The sequence below is a fragment of the Ammodytes marinus genome (genome assembly GCF_949987685.1).
Source record: "Ammodytes marinus genome assembly, chromosome: 5".
In the NCBI taxonomy this organism is placed as follows: Eukaryota; Metazoa; Chordata; class Actinopteri; order Uranoscopiformes; family Ammodytidae; genus Ammodytes; species Ammodytes marinus.
Genome location: NC_137234.1, coordinates 7,753,012 through 7,773,587, shown reverse-complemented (window position 1 = coordinate 7,773,587; position 20,576 = coordinate 7,753,012). Strand labels below are relative to the sequence as shown.

At 38.7% G+C, this 20,576-nt stretch overlaps 1 protein-coding gene across 1 annotated transcript in view; it reads left to right on the top strand.

Annotated features, from left to right (window-relative positions):
• kitlga (kit ligand a) overlaps positions 1-18,720 on the top strand; it is a 41,703-nt gene extending 22,983 nt beyond the window's left edge. Inside the window, exons 2-10 of the mRNA XM_080028649.1 lie at positions 822-932; positions 1,079-1,135; positions 1,664-1,816; positions 2,602-2,782; positions 6,643-6,696; positions 10,728-10,825; positions 12,342-12,451; positions 13,616-13,663; positions 13,805-18,720. Coding sequence (XP_079884775.1) covers positions 822-932; positions 1,079-1,135; positions 1,664-1,816; positions 2,602-2,782; positions 6,643-6,696; positions 10,728-10,825; positions 12,342-12,451; positions 13,616-13,652 — 801 coding nt within the window. The 3' untranslated portion in view covers positions 13,653-13,663; positions 13,805-18,720. The remainder of the gene's footprint in view (positions 1-821; positions 933-1,078; positions 1,136-1,663; positions 1,817-2,601; positions 2,783-6,642; positions 6,697-10,727; positions 10,826-12,341; positions 12,452-13,615; positions 13,664-13,804) is intronic.
• The last annotated feature ends 1,856 nt before the right edge of the window (positions 18,721-20,576 follow it).

The window sequence follows — 20,576 nt, the reverse complement described above, 5'->3', positions numbered from 1 at the left end:
ACACACGTGGAAAAAGTAAAATAAATTATAGCGGAATATCGTTTTAAGATGATTTATTTTCAGGGCACAGCATGCACAATACCAGACCATATCACTTTCTTACCAGGACACTTGAATGGAAACTAGCTACTATTGCTGTTATTAGTATTATGTTAGCTTTTTATCTGCTGTGATAAGTCAAAATGTCTAGTGAAAAAAGGGGCCATTGTCTCTTAACCGCTACTATGTAAACTTCCATTCATTAATCCTGACAAGACCTACGTCTCAGGGCATGTCCAAACCCCTAGACAATCCTAGTAATTCATTCACCTAATCTTTGCAATGCAGGTGCTATATCTTTGACAATGGGTGCCCTTGTCCTTGAAACACAGCGGAGTGTCCTCATCGTAGGCAATAACCCAGTGAACAGGAGCCTACACTACTCAACTTTCTTTTTTTTATTGCCAGCTTCACCTCTTAAGTTGCTGTAAAATCACAGCGTCTCATTGTCAATTGCCTACGTGTGTAAGAGAAAGAACTGCATGTAATGTACACTGTCTGTCTGTAAATGTATGGTTTAGGAAGGTGTGGCTACATTGACAAATTGAATTTGCGTCACATGCATATCTCCTCTAGTCTGTTCTTTCTGTGATTCTTTGTGCCATTGTTGTGAAGATGAACTCCTAATTCAGTGACCCCGCCACCCTTTTTAACATACTGTGCAATGAGTGTATCTATAGACTGATAACATACTCTTATTTCATATGTTGTTTTAATTGGAACTTATTAAGATATTTGACTAATTGTCTAAATGTGTTGTGTTTTCTTCTTTTGACCTTTAGATTTGGATACGCATTTGTGTCCATTTACTGCTGTTCATCACGCTTGGGGTACATTCAAGAAGAATTGACGTCAACCCAGTGACCGATGACATCTTGAGACTCTCTGTTTTGGTAAGGACCAAACACTGTAATTATTAGTAACTTATTAACGTATATGCAAAAATGTGGCACCAAAGCCTGAGTCTAGTTATGTTGTGGTATTCATGCTCTATCCCTACTGTACAATGAATGCTTTTGTCCTTTTTTTCTTTTTACAGAGACAAAATATTCCTAAAGATTACAAAATTCCTGTACATTACGTTCCAAGAGAAGAGGTAAGATCATTATATGATAACGATAAACAGCTTAGCATTAAACAATCCCAAGAAATGGCAAAGCCTTGTTTGGTTGGCATGTGACCAGCATTACTTAAAATCTAATCCCGGATTTATGTGAAATTTAGCGTATCCATACTTCAAGTTTTCTTCACAAAGACACTTTTGTATTTTTTTATATGAGCGGATCTCATTATGCATTACTCAGAAATCCAGGAAGGATTTAATTGACTTTGGTAACCTTTTCTTCAACTACACCTTCAAGACAAACTTTGGCTGGCCTTTTATATTTTGTATTGCGTAAATATTGTGTCATCTGCCAAGTTCAGCCTTTAATACCTGACTAGAGTTTCATTGTATTTCATTTTTGGTGGGATATGCTCCCCAGAGAGAGAGAGAAAGAGAGAGAGAGAGAGAGAGAGAGAGAGAGAGAGAGAGAGAGAGAGAGAGAGGGAGTGCTATGTATTTAAATATCATACAGCGCTCGCTATTGCTCATTTTGTGTCATATCTCTGCTCTTTTTTCCAGGGTGTGATGTGTTGGGTAAAATTAAATGTCTTCTACTTGGAGGAGAGTTTACAAGATTTAGCTGATAAGTTTGGAAACATTTCATCCAACAGAAAAGATATTAGCATATTCATCCAAATGCTCCAAGAACTGCGGCTCAACTTGGGGTCTGTGGTAAGTCTAACTTGTCATCATCTCATCTGTGGTCTTACCATAAATCTGCTTAAAGTGTCCAATAACAGATGGAAGCGAGTCATTACTGTTGAAGGAATTGAACATGACTAATCTCTAATAACATGTCCATTGCTGCAGCTTTAAAGTATGTTTGTAGAGTTTTGCAGCCTATATTAAAATATTTAAAATGATAATGAATATTAATAAATAAATAATAATAAAGAAAAAATCATAAACTGCCATACTGCCATCCTAAATTGCAGAGATTGGTCATTTAAATGTGCACTATGTTACTTTGGGTCTGTCAGAGAAGTGAACATGTTCTGAGGTATATTCTGATTACTGAATAAACACAATTTCCTCACAGGAAAATTGTATCCCTGGAACACTGTTTGAAGTTAGAAAGTGACCTTAAAAGTTACTGTGTCACAGGTGTTGTTTACAGTAGCAGGGCCGGCAGTTTGGTTCAAAACTGCATAGTGCACCTTTAAATCCTTGTACTTGCAACATGAACACTTTCTACAAGCTAGATATAGATATACAAAGGTTAAAAAGTGAGCATAACGGACAAATTCTAACGTTGCCTTATGTAATTGTAATACACACAAGGTTAGCATGTTTTTCGCAAGATGAGTGCAGTTTATCCCACCTGCTTCCCAACAAAATCTCATTATCAGTTCACATCTGTCCATAAGAATAGTCATTGTTTCAGTGAGTCAGAGAGTTAATCCTTTTGCAGCAGCACAATTTAAATGAATTTAAATTATTTTTTTGTGCCCCTGCAGGAGCCGATCATGTATGATTTCGAGTGCCACTACAGGGAAGAGAGGTGGCAAACGGAGCGATATTTCGACTTTGTCAAAGACTTCCTTATAGCGGCACAGAGTAGAGAAGATTCGGATGATTGTGATCCTCCTCCTTGTCCCACCACAACACATACAGTAACAACAGAAGAATATTTAAGAGGTGAATATTTACTGGAATTGGTATTTACTGTAGCCTATATGTGGTTTGATCGTTGTGCTTTTTTTTCTTTTTTTTTTAAGATATTTTTTTGGCATTTTCAAGCTTTATTGATAGTACAGAGTGAAATGGGGAGACAGAGAGAGAGGGGGGATGACATGCAGTAAAGGTCCACGGGTCGGATTCGAACCAGCGACCACTGCAACGAAGGCCGGAGCCAATATGGTACGCGCTCTATCCACTACCCCACCGGAGCACCCCTTGATCATTGTGCTTGTTAAGAGTCTGTATTGTCAGTCTGAAACACTTCGTATTAAAGCCTGTCTCTTTAAGCCCCTCCAAAAAGCCCAGTCAGCTCTGATTGTCCCTGAATCTAACTGCCGAGTATCTGGGGGTGTGCTTATCACAGGTGGAGGTAGTGCTAAGGTAGGTTGGTAATGACTGAATCATAATGGGAGAGAAATTTGACTGGGGTTTTTGAACACTGATTTTAAGAAAGGTGGACGTGGTGTTTTTTTCTCTTACTTAGGGAGTCTCTAGTCACACCCGGGACTAATGCTGTTTAGGTCGTTAGTTGTTCGTTGTTCAGGTTATCAACAAGCAAAAGTGTTGGTTCCAGCTGTCCCAAATGAGTGGAAGTTCTTTGCAAATCGGCCATAAACTGGGTGGAAGTTTGTTTTCCTAGCATATGGCCCCAGAAAGACCAAAAACAAACATACAGTGAAACGTGATAATATGACACAGCTTTGATTCTTTGCCTCGTGTGGAGAGAAGCTACTACCCAAACATAAATTTGAACTGACACATCTCAGGCATTTGAAAAGGCCCCCACAACACGCTGAGCACCATCTGGTGTGCAATGCTTCAAGCCAATGGACTCTCCAATAAAACAGCAAGTCTGGGGGAAGATCAAACGGTCAGTCCAGTTTTTTCTGGACAAAGTTAATGTTTTGGATTTCACTCTCAGAGTTTGGGTTTCGGTCAAGACGTCCAACCCAACGTTTGATTTGGCAAACAGTGTATTATTATTATTTCAGTAAGTGGAACGGGGATCCATTTGTAATAAAACTGGTCTATTTTTTTCCCATAAATTGTATATGATAATGTCCCTGCTCAAAACATCACGGAATCCACAAAGGCAATGTGCTTATCTTCTGAAAATACTTTTCTCATATCTGATAGTGGGGTTCAGTGTTCATGTCGGCCTGATATTTAGTTTGATAATTTAGTAAATATCAGTTTGGAAAGAAGTTGGTTTATGACTCTGCCAGGTGAAAAAAACATTCATTTTTGCCAACCACACAATTAAACCTTTGATAATGCTAAGAATTTAATTAAATTTTTTTAATTATTACCAGCAGTAGCTCCAAATGTAAGGTGGATCTAGGTCTTTCAATTATTCACCACATAATAGTTTCACATAAATTCATGACTGTTTTTCTTTATTTTTGTTTTGTTATGCTTTGGGAACCACAATCAAATTTCTATGCACTACCACAATTTTTGGGCTGCAGCTGTGAGATATCAAATGTGGACGTATCAAAACTTCAACAAATGTATCCAAACTATCCTCATAGCCTGATAATGCCAGTATAAATGAGATAATATATGTTTTAAGTCTCGGTTTAACCGAATTTTACAGCATTTACTGTAGAAAACCTTAGCTGTCGTTGACGATGTAGGTCACGCTTTCCACACACATTTTCCAAGGCCAGTCTACAAATTCAAACCAGTAACATTCCAGTCACCAGTTCACTTCTGCCATCCTCTTTGGACTATTGTGAACAGGCTCTATTTAGGACAGATCTCCTGTGGCTGTTTTTGAGAAGCTTTTAATCCAGGAACCATTATGTCTTCACAAGAACATTGCGAGATAAAAACTCAAAAACTTTCTCAGTGCTTTGATGGCCCACTGAGACTTGGCTGAGTCACAGGACTGAGGGAAGATGTCCCCAGGCAGCGCGATGTGAATAGGAAGAAAAGGGTCAAAACCCAATTGTATACGTGTTGATTACAGAGCAATCTTCCAATCTTCCCAAGCGCTTTGCTTTTCTTTGCCAGAGTGGTTGGATCAGACCTTTTATGTGTGTGTGAGAGGGGACGGGGGGTGTTGAGAGAAATGGCACTTACTCTCCAACTCCAACCCAGTTTTCATCCCTCATTTTTGCTTGATTCCTCTGTGTCAGTGGTGGACAGTAACAACGTAGATTTACTTGAGTTCTAACCTGAAGTAAATGTTTTGAGTATCTGCTTTTTTGGAAACGTATGACTTTAAAGGGGTAGTTCAGGATTTTAGACATAGGGCCTTATTCCCAAGTTAGCCTTGGTGTTCTTTATCAGCGGAGACAGTTTTCAACACATTTAATTCAGTCCTTCTAGTTGCAGAGTGCGCTCGTGCTAAGCTAGCTCACGGCATCGGGGGGATACCTAGCCTGCTACTAAAACAGTCTTACCCACTCCACAGTACACCTGAGGCTAATCAATTATAACGCAAGACTATCGATGTAAATGTCTGTGTTGATAGAATAATTTTAGAAATAAAACCAACCTCGCATATTGCATTTTGAGGGACTTTATTCCTTGTAGGCTGCGGCAGCGGCGGACTAATACCTAGGTTACAGGCTCTATAATAGTTTGTTTACCTGCTGCTGTCTTACAGACGCAGAGTACAGTGCACAAAGGAGTTGTATTAGCCTACGCAATAAACAAGATATGGCCACGTTTGGAGGACTTAGCAATGCGTCTGCTTTTGAAGACGATCATGAGGAATTTGTTGTATCCAACGAACCGTACCTGTACGAGCCGGAATACACTGATGAAGAATTGAGAGAGATGGATGCTCAAAGGGCAGAAAGAGAAAGAGCGTCTGTAGAGACAGCCCCCGCTGGAGCTGCAGCAGAGAACCGGGACAGAATGACGGTAGACTGGTGGCAGTGCAGTTTCTGTCCCACGCTGCTCTGTTTACTTTCTGCTGTAGTGATTCGGTTACACAGCAAAGTAAAAGTCCGCTGCTGCTAAGAAAGTAGTCCCTCAAAATGCGATAATTCATGCGATGCGAGGTTGGTTTTATTTCTAAAATTATTCTATCAACACAGACATTTACATCGATAGTCTGGCGTTATAATTGATTAGCCTCAGGTGTACTGTGGAGTGGGTAAGACTGTTTTAGTAGCAGGCTAGGTATCCCCCCGATGCCGTGAGCTAGCTTAGCACGAGCGCACTCTGCAACTAGAAGGACTGAATTAAATGTGTTGAAAACTGTCTCCACTGATAAAGAACACCAAGGCTAACTTGGGAATAAGGCCCTATGTCTAAAATCCTGAACTACCCCTTTAACTCCACTACATCTCAATGACATTTTTTCTTTTTTTTTTTACTTTTTGACTCCACTACATTTCTAGGAAGCTTATTTGTTACCTTATACTTTCAGGCAAACCAAAGCTTAGAAGTCAGCCATTACATTTGTATTTTCTAAAAATGCAACGGCCACACACAACTTTCTATGTTCTCATGATTGTAGGTTTATGGGATGAACAAATGTAATTGTATAACATAAATTGAGTGAAATATGTGTCATTTCACTTCTCAATTTGATCCCCTTGTCTTGTTGTAACCCGAGGTCCTATGTTAATCTGTTGCCTTTTTCTAGCAAAAATGTACAAATTGTCTTTTGAATACTTAAGCATATTTTAAAGCTAATACTTCCACTTAAACTTCAGGAAAATTTGACCTGGTAACTTTCACTTGTATTTGAGTAATATTTGACCAGAAGTATTTATACTTAAGACTTGACTGAAATATTGGGGTTGAGTTGAGTACTTTTTCCACCCCTTAACTCACCAACCCATCTGTTCTCTTTCCAGAATCACCCACGCCAAGCAGTAAAGGTGTAGATTGTGCAACAGGCTGCAAACCACGTAAGTCTGCCTCATTACTTCAGAGTTAACAAGTGTCCAGATTGAAACCAGCCCATCTGGTGCGTCAAATTGATAACTTTTGACACATCCAGGTTTTTATTTTGCCACATTATAGCAGAAGTCAGCCCATTTCCTTAGCTGCTTTCAATCAATTTATGGCACCCTGCAGGGCAAATTCCTTATCACATATTGTGTCTACTGTCTTATCTTTTCTGCTGCCAAAAGGCGAGGCATTTTATATGCCTTGTCAAGATCCTGGTAAAGTCCTGCATTTTTTCAAAATGTCTGTTTAAACAGAAAGAATGTTAGTGTTTTTAAGTTATTTGCATAGAAACATATACAATATTACTAAGTATGGGCTCAAGAAAATGTGAAAAGCTAAGAAAATGTCTCACTGTACTACAGCCTGCTTGTAATAATACAACAGTAAATATGACAATGGAAGCCCATCATGGCCAAACTACAGTATATAAAACCTCAATGGCACATAGGCTAGAATAGGCTAGATACAGTAGCTTGCGAAAGTATTCATACCCCTTGAGATTTTCCACATTTTGTCACGTTACAACCACACGTTGTGAAGTGGAATGAAAATGAAACATGGTTTTCAATTTTTTTTATGAATAAAAAACTGAAAAGTGTGGCGTGCAAAAGTATTCAGCCCCCCTGAGTCAATATTTCGTAGAACTACCTATTGTTGCAATTACAGCTGCAAGACTTTTTGTGTATGTCTCTACCAGCTTTGCACATCTACAGACTGACATTTTTGTCCATTCGTCTTTGCAAAATAGCTCAGGCTTCAGATTCAACATCAGATTGTATGGAGAGCATCTGTGAACAGCAATTTTCAAGTATTTCCACATATTCTGAATTGGATTTAGGTCTGTACTTTGACTGGGCCATTCTAACACATGATTATGCTCTGATCTAAACCATTCCATTGTAGCTATGGCTGTATGTTTAGTGTAGTAGTCCTCCTTGAAGGTGAACCTCCGCCCCAGTCTCAAGTCTTTTGCAGACTCTAACAAGTTTTCTTCCCTGTATTTGGCTCCATTCATATTCCCATCAACTCTAACCAGCTTCCCCTTCCCTGCTGAATAACAGGACCCCCAAAGCATGATGCTGCCACCACCATGTTTCACGGTAGGGATGGTGTGTTCAGGTGTGCAGTGTTAGTTTTCCGCCACATATTACATTTTGCATTAAGGCCAAAAACTTTAAGTTTGGTCTCATCTGACCAGAGCACCTTCCTCCAACCCTTGCCACAAGCCATGCGGGGGGGACAGCATATTCAGAAGAGACCAAACTTGAAGTTTTTGGTCTGAATGTAAATGGCGGAAACCAACACTGGACATCACCCTGAACACACCATCCCCACCGTGAAACATGCTGCACAATCATGCTGTGGGGGTGATTTTCTTCAGTAGGGACAGGGAAGCTGGTCAGAGTTGATGGGAAGATGGATGGAGCCAAATACAGGGGAAAAAACTATTATAGTCTGCAAAATACTTCAGACTGGGGCACAGGTTCAGCAGGATAACTACCCTAAACATACAGCCAGATCTACAATTGCATGTTTTAGATCAAAGCATAGTCATGTGTTAGTCAAAGTCCAGACCTCAATACAATTCATAATGCCTTGAAAGAAGAAGAAAGACTTGAATATTGCTGTTTACAGACGCTCTCCATCCAATCTGATGCTGAATCTGAACCTTGAGCTATTTTTCAAAGACGAATGGACAAAAATGTCAGTCTGTAGATGTACAAAGCTGGTAGAGACATACCCCAATAGACTTGCAGCTGTAATTGCAGCGTTAGGTGGTTCTACAAAGTATTGACTCAAGGGGGCTGAATACTTTTGCACGCCACACTTTTCAGTTTTTTATTAATACATTTTTTTTAAACCATCTTTCATTTTCATTACACTTCACAATTATGCGCCACTGTGTGTTGGTTCATCACATAAAATCCCAATAAAATAAATGTACGTGTGTGGTTGTAACGTGACAAAATGTGGAAAATCTCAAGGGGTATGAATACTTTCGCAAGCCACTGTAGAATGGACTTTTCAGTGACCTAAGAAACATCTCGTTTTCAGGGGCCTATTTCAGGTAGCTGGTTTTACATACTCTGAGTTTAATCCTGCGCTGTAGCGCAGGGTTGATGAGCAACTCTGGGTTTTCGGTTTCAGAACAGTGGATCAGCGTTGGGTCAATCAACTCTGAGCATGTTCACTCTGGGTTGAGCGCGTGCGTAAAAGCCATCGTCAATGGATCGCTGATAACATGATTCACCATGGAAACAGTAGAAACAAATGCTTGATCCTCCCACTTCTCCACTTCTCAAAAAAGAAAGAAAAAAAAACTTCTCCCACTAGAGTTAGAAATATTAACGAATGGGTATATGGTATGGATAAGAATTAACGCGGATATTATCTCATAACTCTGATCTAATCACCTCGGCCATTCAGAAAAAAACGGGGGAAAATTTTTTTGTCAATAGAATCATTACACTTCCGTATGAGAAGCAATCTATTTTAAGAATTAAGTTACGCACATCTGCATCAGCAAAAGTAGGCTATTAAGCTTGCGCTGCACAGCATCGTTGACAGTGTTTTATATTCGCTGTATTATGTAGGCAAGCTATAATAGGCCTACTGTGCAGTAAACAGACTGTCGCTTCTTTTAAATGGGGAGTGAAAGACATTAACGTCAGACACATCGGATGACAGTTTCCATTGTAGAGCTTGATTGATTTATTACCAGATCCCTTGTCCTCAAGTGATCACAGTTTAAAGTATTATATTCTTTCTATATTCATATACTGTAAGGCTATTTAACGAAGCTCGTTTGTGACTTTGGGATGACACAAGTGAACAATAATGATCGCGTGCAGCCTCAGAATTACATTTCAACCTGACAGACATCTGTTCAGTGGCACAGACGTTAAAAATTGTCCTATTAATAAAAATAAGAATGATATACATACAATACAAATAGGTTTATTAATCTGAATGTAGAGCCTGTTTACGATGTGTAAGGTGGCCGCATATATGAACGAACGAGAGCTGAGAACAAGGCTACTGATCAGATAAATGATCGATCAAACGTAAAATCATCAGTACATGATAAAAACATCCCGATGAAGATTTCTATGGAGTGATTTTGCTTTAAACTGTACAGGGACGCGTTGTGACAGTGACTCTTTCTTCAGTCGGAGCTGCAGCGTAACAAACTCAGGTTAGGTGGCTCTAACCACCTCCCGAGCAGGTTAGAGCCACAGCGTATGTTGCCGCAGTAACAGACTCTCGGTTGCGCTGAACCTGCTACCTGAAACGGAAAACCGAGAGTTTCCACTAACTCAGAGCGAACAAACTCTGGGTTGCCTCAAAACCAGCTACCTGAAACAGGGCTCTGGAGTTTAACTTTTGAAGCTCATGTCAGCATATACAAATATATATAAAAAGTACAGCAGATAGGGGCGCTCCGGTTGCGTAGTGGATAGAGTGCGTACCATATTGGCTCCGGCCTTCGTTGCAGTACTCGCGGGTTTGAATCCAACCCGTGGACCTTTACTGCAGGTCATCTCCCCTCTCTCTGTCTCCCCATTTCAACTCTGTACTATTAAATAAAGCTTGAAAATGCTAAAAAAAAAAAAAAAAGTACAGCATATAGACAAAAACAGTAAGTAAAAGCTACATATGTGATTTAAATGGCTAATCTGAAATACCTATTAAAAATCAGCAGTGTACTGGAATATTTGCTCAAGTGTTTGTTCACTGTCAGCTGACAAAACCTTAATCACACTGAGAAAAACTGAATAATGTTTTTTAAATATAGACCTTCAAAGCAACAATAAAATAATTCCCATAAATCACTAACCTAATAATCCTGGGTCAAATGTAATATATTATCGTCCTGGAATAGCAGATGTAACACAGACTTTGTAGGGATTTATGTGAATCATCTGAATCATGATTTTGTTCCTAAAAATTTAAATAATGTTTTTGTTTTGTTTGTTTTTTGTCCCAGATCATGAACAGACTGCGCTGACCGAGATAGTGGAGCGAAGCCTTCTCTCTTTACTGTTCATTCCACTCCTAGCCCTCGTATTCCTGTTAGTCTGGAAGGTAAGTTCACCTTTGACCCCTTACACTGAGCTTGTCCGACTTCCTGAGCCCCTCCAGAGATATGCCTTTTTTAAGTGCCTTTTTTTATTGTCGCTTTGTTCTGGAGAATTTATGAGAGACGGCGACATCCTTCCAACTTTTTGCAGATGCCGTGCATACTGTGTTGATCTGAGTTGTGGTGACATAAGCTTTGGCATTAAATATAGGGAAGAATGGGGTAATGTGAGCCACTTTTTACATTTGCTCCCCTCTAAGCGAGCTAAAATTATTTATCACTCAAATTTACACATTTCCCATTAATTCAGGATGTTTCCTAGAAATGGGCATTAGCAGAATTTTCTCAAGACAAAGGGCAGTGAAAATATGATTATTTAAAAAAAAGTTGTAAAGTGGCTCACTTTACCCCAGCTGTGGGGTAAACTGAGACAGACCAGAAAAATCAAGGGGGTAAGGTGAACCAGCTGGGGGTAAACTGATCCACTTACTTTTTCCACTCTGAAACTACCATAACAACACATATTGTAACAGTTAGAATCCTAAAAGCTAGCCACACATTCCAGAACTAATGTCGGACTAGTAAAAGAATAATGGGGTTTGGTCAATTAAGCAAAGCAAATTTTCTAAACACTTGAAAGTAACTCTGAAAAAAATCAAATACAACATATTATAATTCAAACGGTTTTAATAAGATTCAAATGAAAGATAGAACCAGTTAGATTAGAACACAGTCTGGGGGTCAGAACACAGGACCCTTAGAGCCAGCTTCAGTCTGGGGGTCAAAGCATAGGAAAATCAGAACCAGCGAGAACAGCCTGGGACTCAGGACACAGGAGAAGACCCAACTGGATTATAACATCAGCCTGTCATACTCTACAACTAGGCCTACTCTACATTCCAGCCCTGAAGGTTACAGGGAAAGATGAGAAGGTGCTCTTTCCGGGTGGTTGCCCCAGGTCGTCTTCCTGGTGTATTTCCTTGGCATGATGGCTTTTCTACAATGTGTATGACATTAAAATAAAACATATGTTATGTAATATTACATTAAAATATGTTTTAGACTAAACTTAACCTGTGCCTCATGTTCCACATTATTTGGCTCACTTTCCCCCACCACCACAATTTAAGAAAAAACTACCTCTCTTAGCATTTCAGGCTAATCTTTAGCTAATATCATCACATGGTTTTTATATGTTGGTAGTTCATCAACACGTATGATAAAAGTTTTTTTACGTGAATACATTTGCTTTGGCACAACAGTTGATTAAGTTGACGGCAAGAAAATTTACTTTTACATGCAAAATACCTATTTTAGTGAAAAAAACATGCTTACCACAGCACCATGAGGTCCTCTCTTTCAGGGCCATGGGGAAATGAGAGAGGCTTGAAAACATATATGTCACATGACCACAAATGTTTTCCGTTGCCTAGATACAGGGGGTGGCTCACATTACCCGATGCCTCAGATTCCCCCGTTCTCCCCTATATAGCCTATATTTTTTTTTCTCTCCCAAAATAGGTCAGATCACGGAGGAACGAGGAGGATCTTCGACATAATCCTGGAGAAGGTGTACTCTTCACAGGAACAGAAGGGACTGAACCTCCACTAGATGCTGAAATATCAGAAAAGTAAGCAGTTTTTTCTTCTCTGTTACGTACATTCACAGTCCTTTCCCATCATGCAACTCACTGCCTGTTCACAGTGTAAAGTTTTTCCTTGATAACAAATGTCTGCAGACAATGACATAGGCTTTGATTTTATTCAGTTGTCATAATAGAGCTACAAAGTTTGGATGAAGAAAACATTTAATAATTGTTCAAAGATTAGCTTTTCTTCTCCCTGTTTTTTTCTTCCTGGAAGGCCACTTTTTAACTTTGTTAAGCAAAGTGCTAGGTGCATTAATATTTTCAAAAAACAGAGCAAAAAAATTAAAATAAAAACAATAGGTACGAAAATAAAGTTCAATGGGTATCACAACTCAATAAAAAGCAGGAGCACTTTTAGGCAAGCCAACGCAAGGCAAGTTTATTTATATAGCACAATTCAGACACAAGGCCATTCAAAGTGCTTTACAGGGGCAAGAATACATAAAACACATTAGAAAACATTTAAAAGCAAATGAAAACAAGTCAATAAAATAAAAATTGCAGGTTAAAATGGAAACAGAAAAGTTTTCAGACTTGATTTATAAGAACTGAGATTTGCAGCAGACCTCAAGTTTTCTGGGAGTTTGTTCCAAATATTTGGTGCATAAAAACTAAAAGCTGCTTCTCCTTGTTTAGGCCTAACTCTGGGGACTGTAAGTAGACCTGTCCCAGACGACCTAAGGGCTCTGGACGGTTCATAATGTATCAGCAGATCAGTAATGTATTTTGGCACTAAACCATTTAGGGCTTTATAAACCAACATCAGTATTTTGAAATCAATTATTTGAGTGACAAGAAGCCAGTGTAAAGACCTCAGAACTGGGGTAATGTGATGTTTAGCTAACATTGCAGTGTATTGTGCAGTGGGACTAGTGGTACCCAGTGTTTTTACAGATTGTCTGACAGTAGGAACCAAAAGTCTGAAATGTAAGCCTCTGCTGCAGCTATTTTGACCATCCTTGTGTTATTTTGTCTTTTGTTAGTCCCTCAACAAATCTATCACACTAATAGCTCAGAAGCACATTTTAGCCCAAGGAATACTTCAAACTGCAACAATTGGATTATTTACTGTCCACACATCTCAGCTGGTCTTCTGATCTTCTGTATATTATTTGTTTTAATATGTTTGTTTTTGTCCCATTACAGGAACAAGTTGAGCGTCATTGAGTGCAATGCTGTGTAACAGTGTAATTGGTAAGAGTTTTCATATCATGTTGAATTAAAGCAACACAAAAACAAAATCTATTTTTACAGTTTCTAAAACAAAGAATGTCTTGTTTGAATGCATGCCTGATATTGAACTCCCTAAACTGTGTCTCCACTTGTCTCTCACAGGACTCTACATATTTCTCCTGTTGTTGTCCAAAAGTGATGAAAAACAAACTTGGATGTGAATTCCATACTGAGAGCTCAGAGGTAAAAGGCCTGTTTGTGACTGCTCTCCAGATTGAAGACGGTGGATTTTCAGTTTCCATGATTCTGGTTAAACCACGCCTGCTACCATATGGATAAGCTTGCCTTTCTTGTAAGACTGCATTAACCCCCATGCTTCTGAAAAAGACTGAGATTTTACTGGAGATACCCCCCTCCCCATACCACACCCCCACTGGATTCTCTGGCTCCCGCAAAGCGTCTATCAAAACCTGCTGCATCATGAACCTTTTTGGGAAAACTTTGCTTCCCGCTCAGCACGTTGCTACAGTCTGCCTTTGGGCCCGCCAGTTCAACTTCAAAAACCACAGCACAGAGGGACTGACACTGGTTATCTCTTGTATGAACTGACGCAGGAATTTCTACCTCCAGTGACCCTTGAGTTATCTACATCCTCAACATCTCTGCAGTTTTTCTCTCAGTCCTGGGCGTTTCTCAAAGGATATAATGTTAAACATTGTAGTTCCATGGTGTAGTCAGTCACAGTGTCTAGTTTAGGCATGTACCCACGGGATGTATGATGTATTTATTTATTGGTGGCGGCAATGAGCTGCTGCTGTTGATACAACTGAGATGTTTCAAGCTATCATTTAAGAGCACCTCAAGTAATGGGTCATTTTTAAAGAACAACACGTATAGTAACGCATCATAAACACAAAAACCACCTTGCTGAAGTTACAGTTCCTGGGAATATGTTGTCGTTGGTTTTTATGACTTGGGTGATTTAGGTTGTGTGAATGGATTACATGGGGAGAAAAAAACACATGCAGGTGGGTGACAAAATAAAGGAAAAACCTAAACTTAATGAGTGGATAAACAAAACAAATGCAGATCCTTCCACACAGGTGCACTACATCGTACAAATAACCAATAAGATCCAATCAAGCTCTGTGGCATGTATGTCTTAAACATTCTTCGAAATTTTAATTTTGTATCAAGATTACAAGAGGAAAAGATCAGTCCCGGGGGAATGGATGGCAGAAGCTTAGTCACAAAGATGACTCAACTGCCTCGTGTTTGAATAGGAATAGTGACTAAAGTTACGCCTACATGTAGATCCATAGGAAAGAAGTCAGTAACCAGAGTAGGAGATTGTGGATTGATTAGAGTTGAGGGCCTTGATGCTAATGCATTAGTCCAATATGTGAAAAGCAGAAAGGTTTCTGTCTTAGTTTCTTACTAAAATGGCATCCAGACAACCATGCTGTGGTTGCTCGATGAGGTACAGCCGTTCCTCACCTTGGTGGCCGACGAGAAACAACAAATTTCTCTAATCGGTAAGGGACATCTGAAAAACTAAATGTGCAAATAAAATCCTAATAAAGACTAAGTAGCAACACATAGGTGTCTACGTTAGTCGATTATGTCGCCTTGATGACCAAATACACAGAGGCGTTACTAGAATACTAGGTACTGGAATTGGTACTATCTTAAAATGACCTCCAGAGAAGTACCTGATACCAAAGGCGAGTAGAGTAGAGTAGAGTAGAGTAGAGTAGAGTAGAGTAGAGTAGAGTAGAGTAGAGTAGAGTAGAGTAGAGTAGAGTAGAGCCGGTATGTCAGGTGTCAGTCTGTTTCGGCAATATCAGTTCGTTAACAATTAATATTGTAGGGAAGGATATTAAACTATACACACAATCTTTTTTTTTTTTTAAGATATTTTCTTTGGCATTTGTTATGCTTTATTGATAGTTTTTGAAGAGACAGAGGTGAAATGGGGCAGAGAGGGGAGTGACATGAAGAGAACGACCGCGGGTCTGCTGCTGGGCCCTACCAACTGAGCTAAGGGCGCCCCTATACACACAATCTTAATTGAACACCTATGGGATATTTTGGACCAACGTGTTCGGCAGCACTCTCCATCCCCATCATCAAAATACCAAATGAGGGAATATCCATTGGAAGCACGGTGTACCATCTCGTCAAAGTAGTAGAATCAATGCCCATGGTGTATTCAAAGATTTTCTGGATGCATGTGGTTGTCCTACACCTTACTAAGATACTTTATTTTGGTTTTTCCATAAATTCTTTCACCCATCTGTATATACAAAATATGCTGCTTCGACTAACTTACATTGAGATCATTGTAATATGCAATGACATTCTGCTAACAAGTATCAGGGATGACTTTTGTTGATCCAGAATTTTTTTAAAGGTGAAATTAGAACGTAGGCGTCGGACACATGTAAGACAACACTGACCCTGCTATAGTACATGTTATTTCAACATTGCCTTTTGTTTTTTACTTATCCAACCTTAATGCTTGCAAGGCAACAACTGTCACAGAATAAAAATAAAAGAAATTAAGGCCATTCCTCTATGAAAGGGAAAATAAACTAAAACACTTTAATTTGTAAAAAGAGGAATCACTGTAAAAAGATAACAATGAGATTGAGTTTAAAAATTATATAGTGTATATAAAAATGTAAATAAAGCTATCAACAGTTAAGCTGTTCACTCAATGACCAAGTTTACTTATAAATTAAAACCCATTAGCTTAGACTGTTCACTCGCATGGTGTATCTGTTCTTACTGACCTTGCCTTTGTCCAGTATCAGTGTTGCGCTTGCATAATAAAACCCATTAAAGACAATCTGACAAAACTAGTTAGTGCATTTATCAAGGTTCATAAGGAATGACGAAGGATGATACCACTGTTTATATCATTTACAGACATGCACCTCTAGCCTCATTTCCACTGAGCGATACAGGTCGGTTAGGTATGGTATGGCACGGTAATTGTTGCGTTCCCATTAAAATTATTTAAGTTATTAAAAGTGGATAAGGGCACCAAAATAACCGTACCTTACCCATTTTTGTCACCCTTTTTTTGGGGTACCAAGCAGTCCCAAAGGGCCCCAAAAGTTGAAGCTACACACTGCAGTCTGTTTATTGGTCGACATAATTGTAATTTCTGTGCGACGGGGATTATGAGGAGAAACATAATATTTGCATTGTGTCATCTCGGCAAGAGTGAATTATTTGTGTTTTGAAAAAAACTGCGCACAGAAGTTTGCCATGTACGATCACTAACTGCTGGTCGTCATCCATTGTTGCTCTTTGTTTAATGTGTTGCATTCATTTAGTAATTGGCGTGCTACACTGTGGTGTGCTTCTATGATGTCACAATAGTTACGTAGCTGGTGACGTGATCCGGCATATACCACACATACCAATTAAGGTTACTGTTGGCAGTGGAAAGGCAAGCCAGATCTAGGGTTACTATTCCATACCAAACCAGACCACACCATACTAAACAGAACTATACTACTCAGTGGAAATTAGGCATTAGTTACTTTCACTAAGGATAGAGGGCTAAATCCACACACCTTGCCACATGGGAATAACATGCAGACATACATTTTACATTAAAGGTCTGCCACTATACTCTGTCAAAGGAAGTGTAGTGACATGTACTTAAATTGACTGTCACACAATAGGGAAACATTCAAAACATTATCTTAAGGAAGCATGGTGAGTAGTTTTCCTCTGATGTGCAAAGATCCATGCAAAGGGCAGGAAATCATTTACTGCTAGTCGAATCCAAACAGCTTAAAGTTTTTCAAGCCACATGTGTTTGGCTAAAGCAATCCAAAAAGCCCCAGGCGTTTCACATAAATGTGTCCCTTCCCTTTTCCTTTTATCCTTAGGCACTCTAGGTGCTACGAGAGAAAGGGACTTAAAAATATCTAACAGGAGTTGCCCCGCACAAAGCCTTGCCCAAATGCAAAATAAACGGATTATAGCTTTTGAGATGATTATCAAGATTATATTGACAATCAGTAAATTAGGTAGAAGTGTGAACAGGGCATGTTGGCAATGACCAAGTGACAAGGTGGCATGACACAAACATCTGTTTCTGTATGTAGTTTGAGTATTTCTATAATGTTGGTGGTCTTTCATTGTACCATGTCCATTCTTGGTTGTGTGCCTTGTTGGATTGGCATGATTGACTGAGTGTAAATGTCAAAAAGCCTGTCTATATTTCTGTGTTAGCAGACAAAATATTAACAGTGCAGATTAGAATAATGTCAGCACAGTAAGACAACCGATATGTTATGAAATATCTCTCTTTGTCTTAAATTGACTCCTCCCAAAACCATTTCAGTTAAGTTGGCTTGACCAATGCGCCCGGTTATGATTTGAACAGTCTTCTGGAAAAGCAGTGCTTCAGTGTATATGAAAACGTTGCAGAATTAACTGCAGTGGTTAATACAATTGTGACCACATGTTACAATTTAGCCTTTGTGACCTTTAGAAACTTTTCTACTGGTAAATCTACTGGATTCATGTGAATTTGGGACTTTATGTTGGGACTGTTTCTTATTGGAGACAAGAGCATTGTGTTGAATTGAATCCTTTGAAAAAGTATACCACATTGGTGTTCATATAGTCCAGAGCAACAGTATCTTTGAGCATCAATGACTGGAATTGTTTGGTGAGGTAAAGTATTGTTTCTTTTCTCCAACTGTAAGATAGTTTTATGAACTCAAAAATGCATTTTTTTAAGAAAACTATTAATAATCTCTGCCATTATCTTTATGGCAGCTCAGAGCCCAGTCTGTGTTAGACAAAATATACCACATTGGTGTCTAAATAGTCCACAGCAAAAGTTTAGTTGTAATATCTGATATTACTGGTGTGGTAATGAGCTGGTATATTAAAGCTTTAAGCAAAGTATTTATATTCAAAAATGCATTTCTGAATAATATTGGAAGATACTTAAAGGCCTACTTCACCGGTTTGAATATGAAGGTGTATTGAATTCTGAGATCCTATGTGGTATAAATGTGCAAAAAAAATTGAAATCGGTTCATCCTAGCCTGAGAAAAGGCAGAAAGAGTGTTTTTTTAACCCTATATTTCTATTCTCGTGACATCACAGAAAGAGAAATATAGGGTTAAAAAAAACTTACTTTGTAAATATTACTGTGATGTCACAGTAAAAGACATCACAGTAATATTTACAAAGTAAGTATTTTTTTAACCCTATATTTCTCTTTCTGTGATGTCACGAGAAAGAGAAATATAGGGTTAAAAAAAACACTCTTTCTGCCTTTTCTCAGGCTAGGATGAACCGATTTTAAAAAATTTCACACATTTATACCACATAGGATCTCAGAATTCAATACACCTTCATATTCAAACCGGTGAAGTAGGCCTTTAATAAGGCAGTTTAGACCTGAGACTCTCTTGGATCATCTTTAGGTTTTGCTTCTCGACATAAAGATATAACGTGCATTCCCCATTTCTTTCTGACAAAGACACATGGCTAGTCAAGCTACAAACTAACTAACAAACAAAATATACTATGTCAAAAGTTGCTTTTTTATACATAATATATTGATGTCATAAGCTGCAACCGTTCGAAGCTGTGAACAAAAAAAAACTAAATAACATGGTCTCCCATTTTCCTGTCCTTGCTTAAGCCTAGAAACAGAACGTATGTCTGAGGCATGAAAGGAACAGAGCAATTTCATGCATTAGTGGAAAGAATGACTGCCCTTAAATACTGTTCCTATGAGAGTTGCGGTTTTGGTCTGAGATTGAGCAGAGCTTTATCTTGAACAGTGCTTCCGGGCTCCAGTGATCCAATCGATCCCACTTCAAATGGCTCTAGGCAGGAAGTCTGGGTGCCAAAAAGCAAATGTAATTATTGCCCGGTGGGTATTCTGGGTGAAAACTCTACTGTAATCTGTATTTTTGTATAAATGTAAAGAAACATATATGAGATATGAATAAAGTACACATATACAAATGTATTTTTTTGCTTTGTGTATTGTTCTGGAAATTCTAATCAAGCTCTTATCTGCGTGTTCTTTAAAAGTGGCCCTATCTGCAGGGAATTTAATTCGGGGGGACACTCAAACATTTGCTTTGAAAAAAATTACTTTGGCATATAGTTACTGGGTCAATATAATTACTGACATGCCTCTGGGAAGAAATGTACAAGTTTCAAACTGCATGTTTGTAGCCATTTGAAGGCAAACCAGTTCAACCAGTGTGAGAACTGTTTTCTATCATTAAACATGCACATTAACAGTCGGCTCTTTAAATAGCATTGTACAGAGATTTGATTCAGACTCCCATAAGGAGAGTTTGCCTTTCTTTAATACAAATATTTAGTTTGATTAATGGTCTTACATTTGTCTAAATGTTTTCACTAGATCACAAAGAATAATGTGTTATGTGTCAGGCTGATAAGATGCAAATCCCATGTCAATTGCCTTGGTTTTAGGTCTCCCAGATGACTTTTACCATAAAAGTAGTTGTAGCTTATCATGTTCTAATAAAGCAATCACACCAGAGGGAGTGCTCTGCATCCAGCCTTCCATCTACAGCCAATGGTGTCAATATCTCACCAAGGATTTGGTACTATCTCTACGGTTTAGCTTGAGCATGTTAATGCTTTTACGCAACATTGAGCACATTCAATATAAACAAACCCTTTCAAATACTTTCCTATTTTTTCTCTCAATAAAGAATTACACATCCCCAATGGTTAAAGTGATGAAATGTTTTTTTTCTCTGTAATGGCAAGACCTGGTCTACGTTCAACTTTATCAATATGTTATGTTACCTAAGTAACATAACAGATCGGTTTGGAAAGATTATCTCAAAGATGGCCTTTACGTTGCAAGTTCTTTATTGAGTACTGAGATCTGTATAATACATTA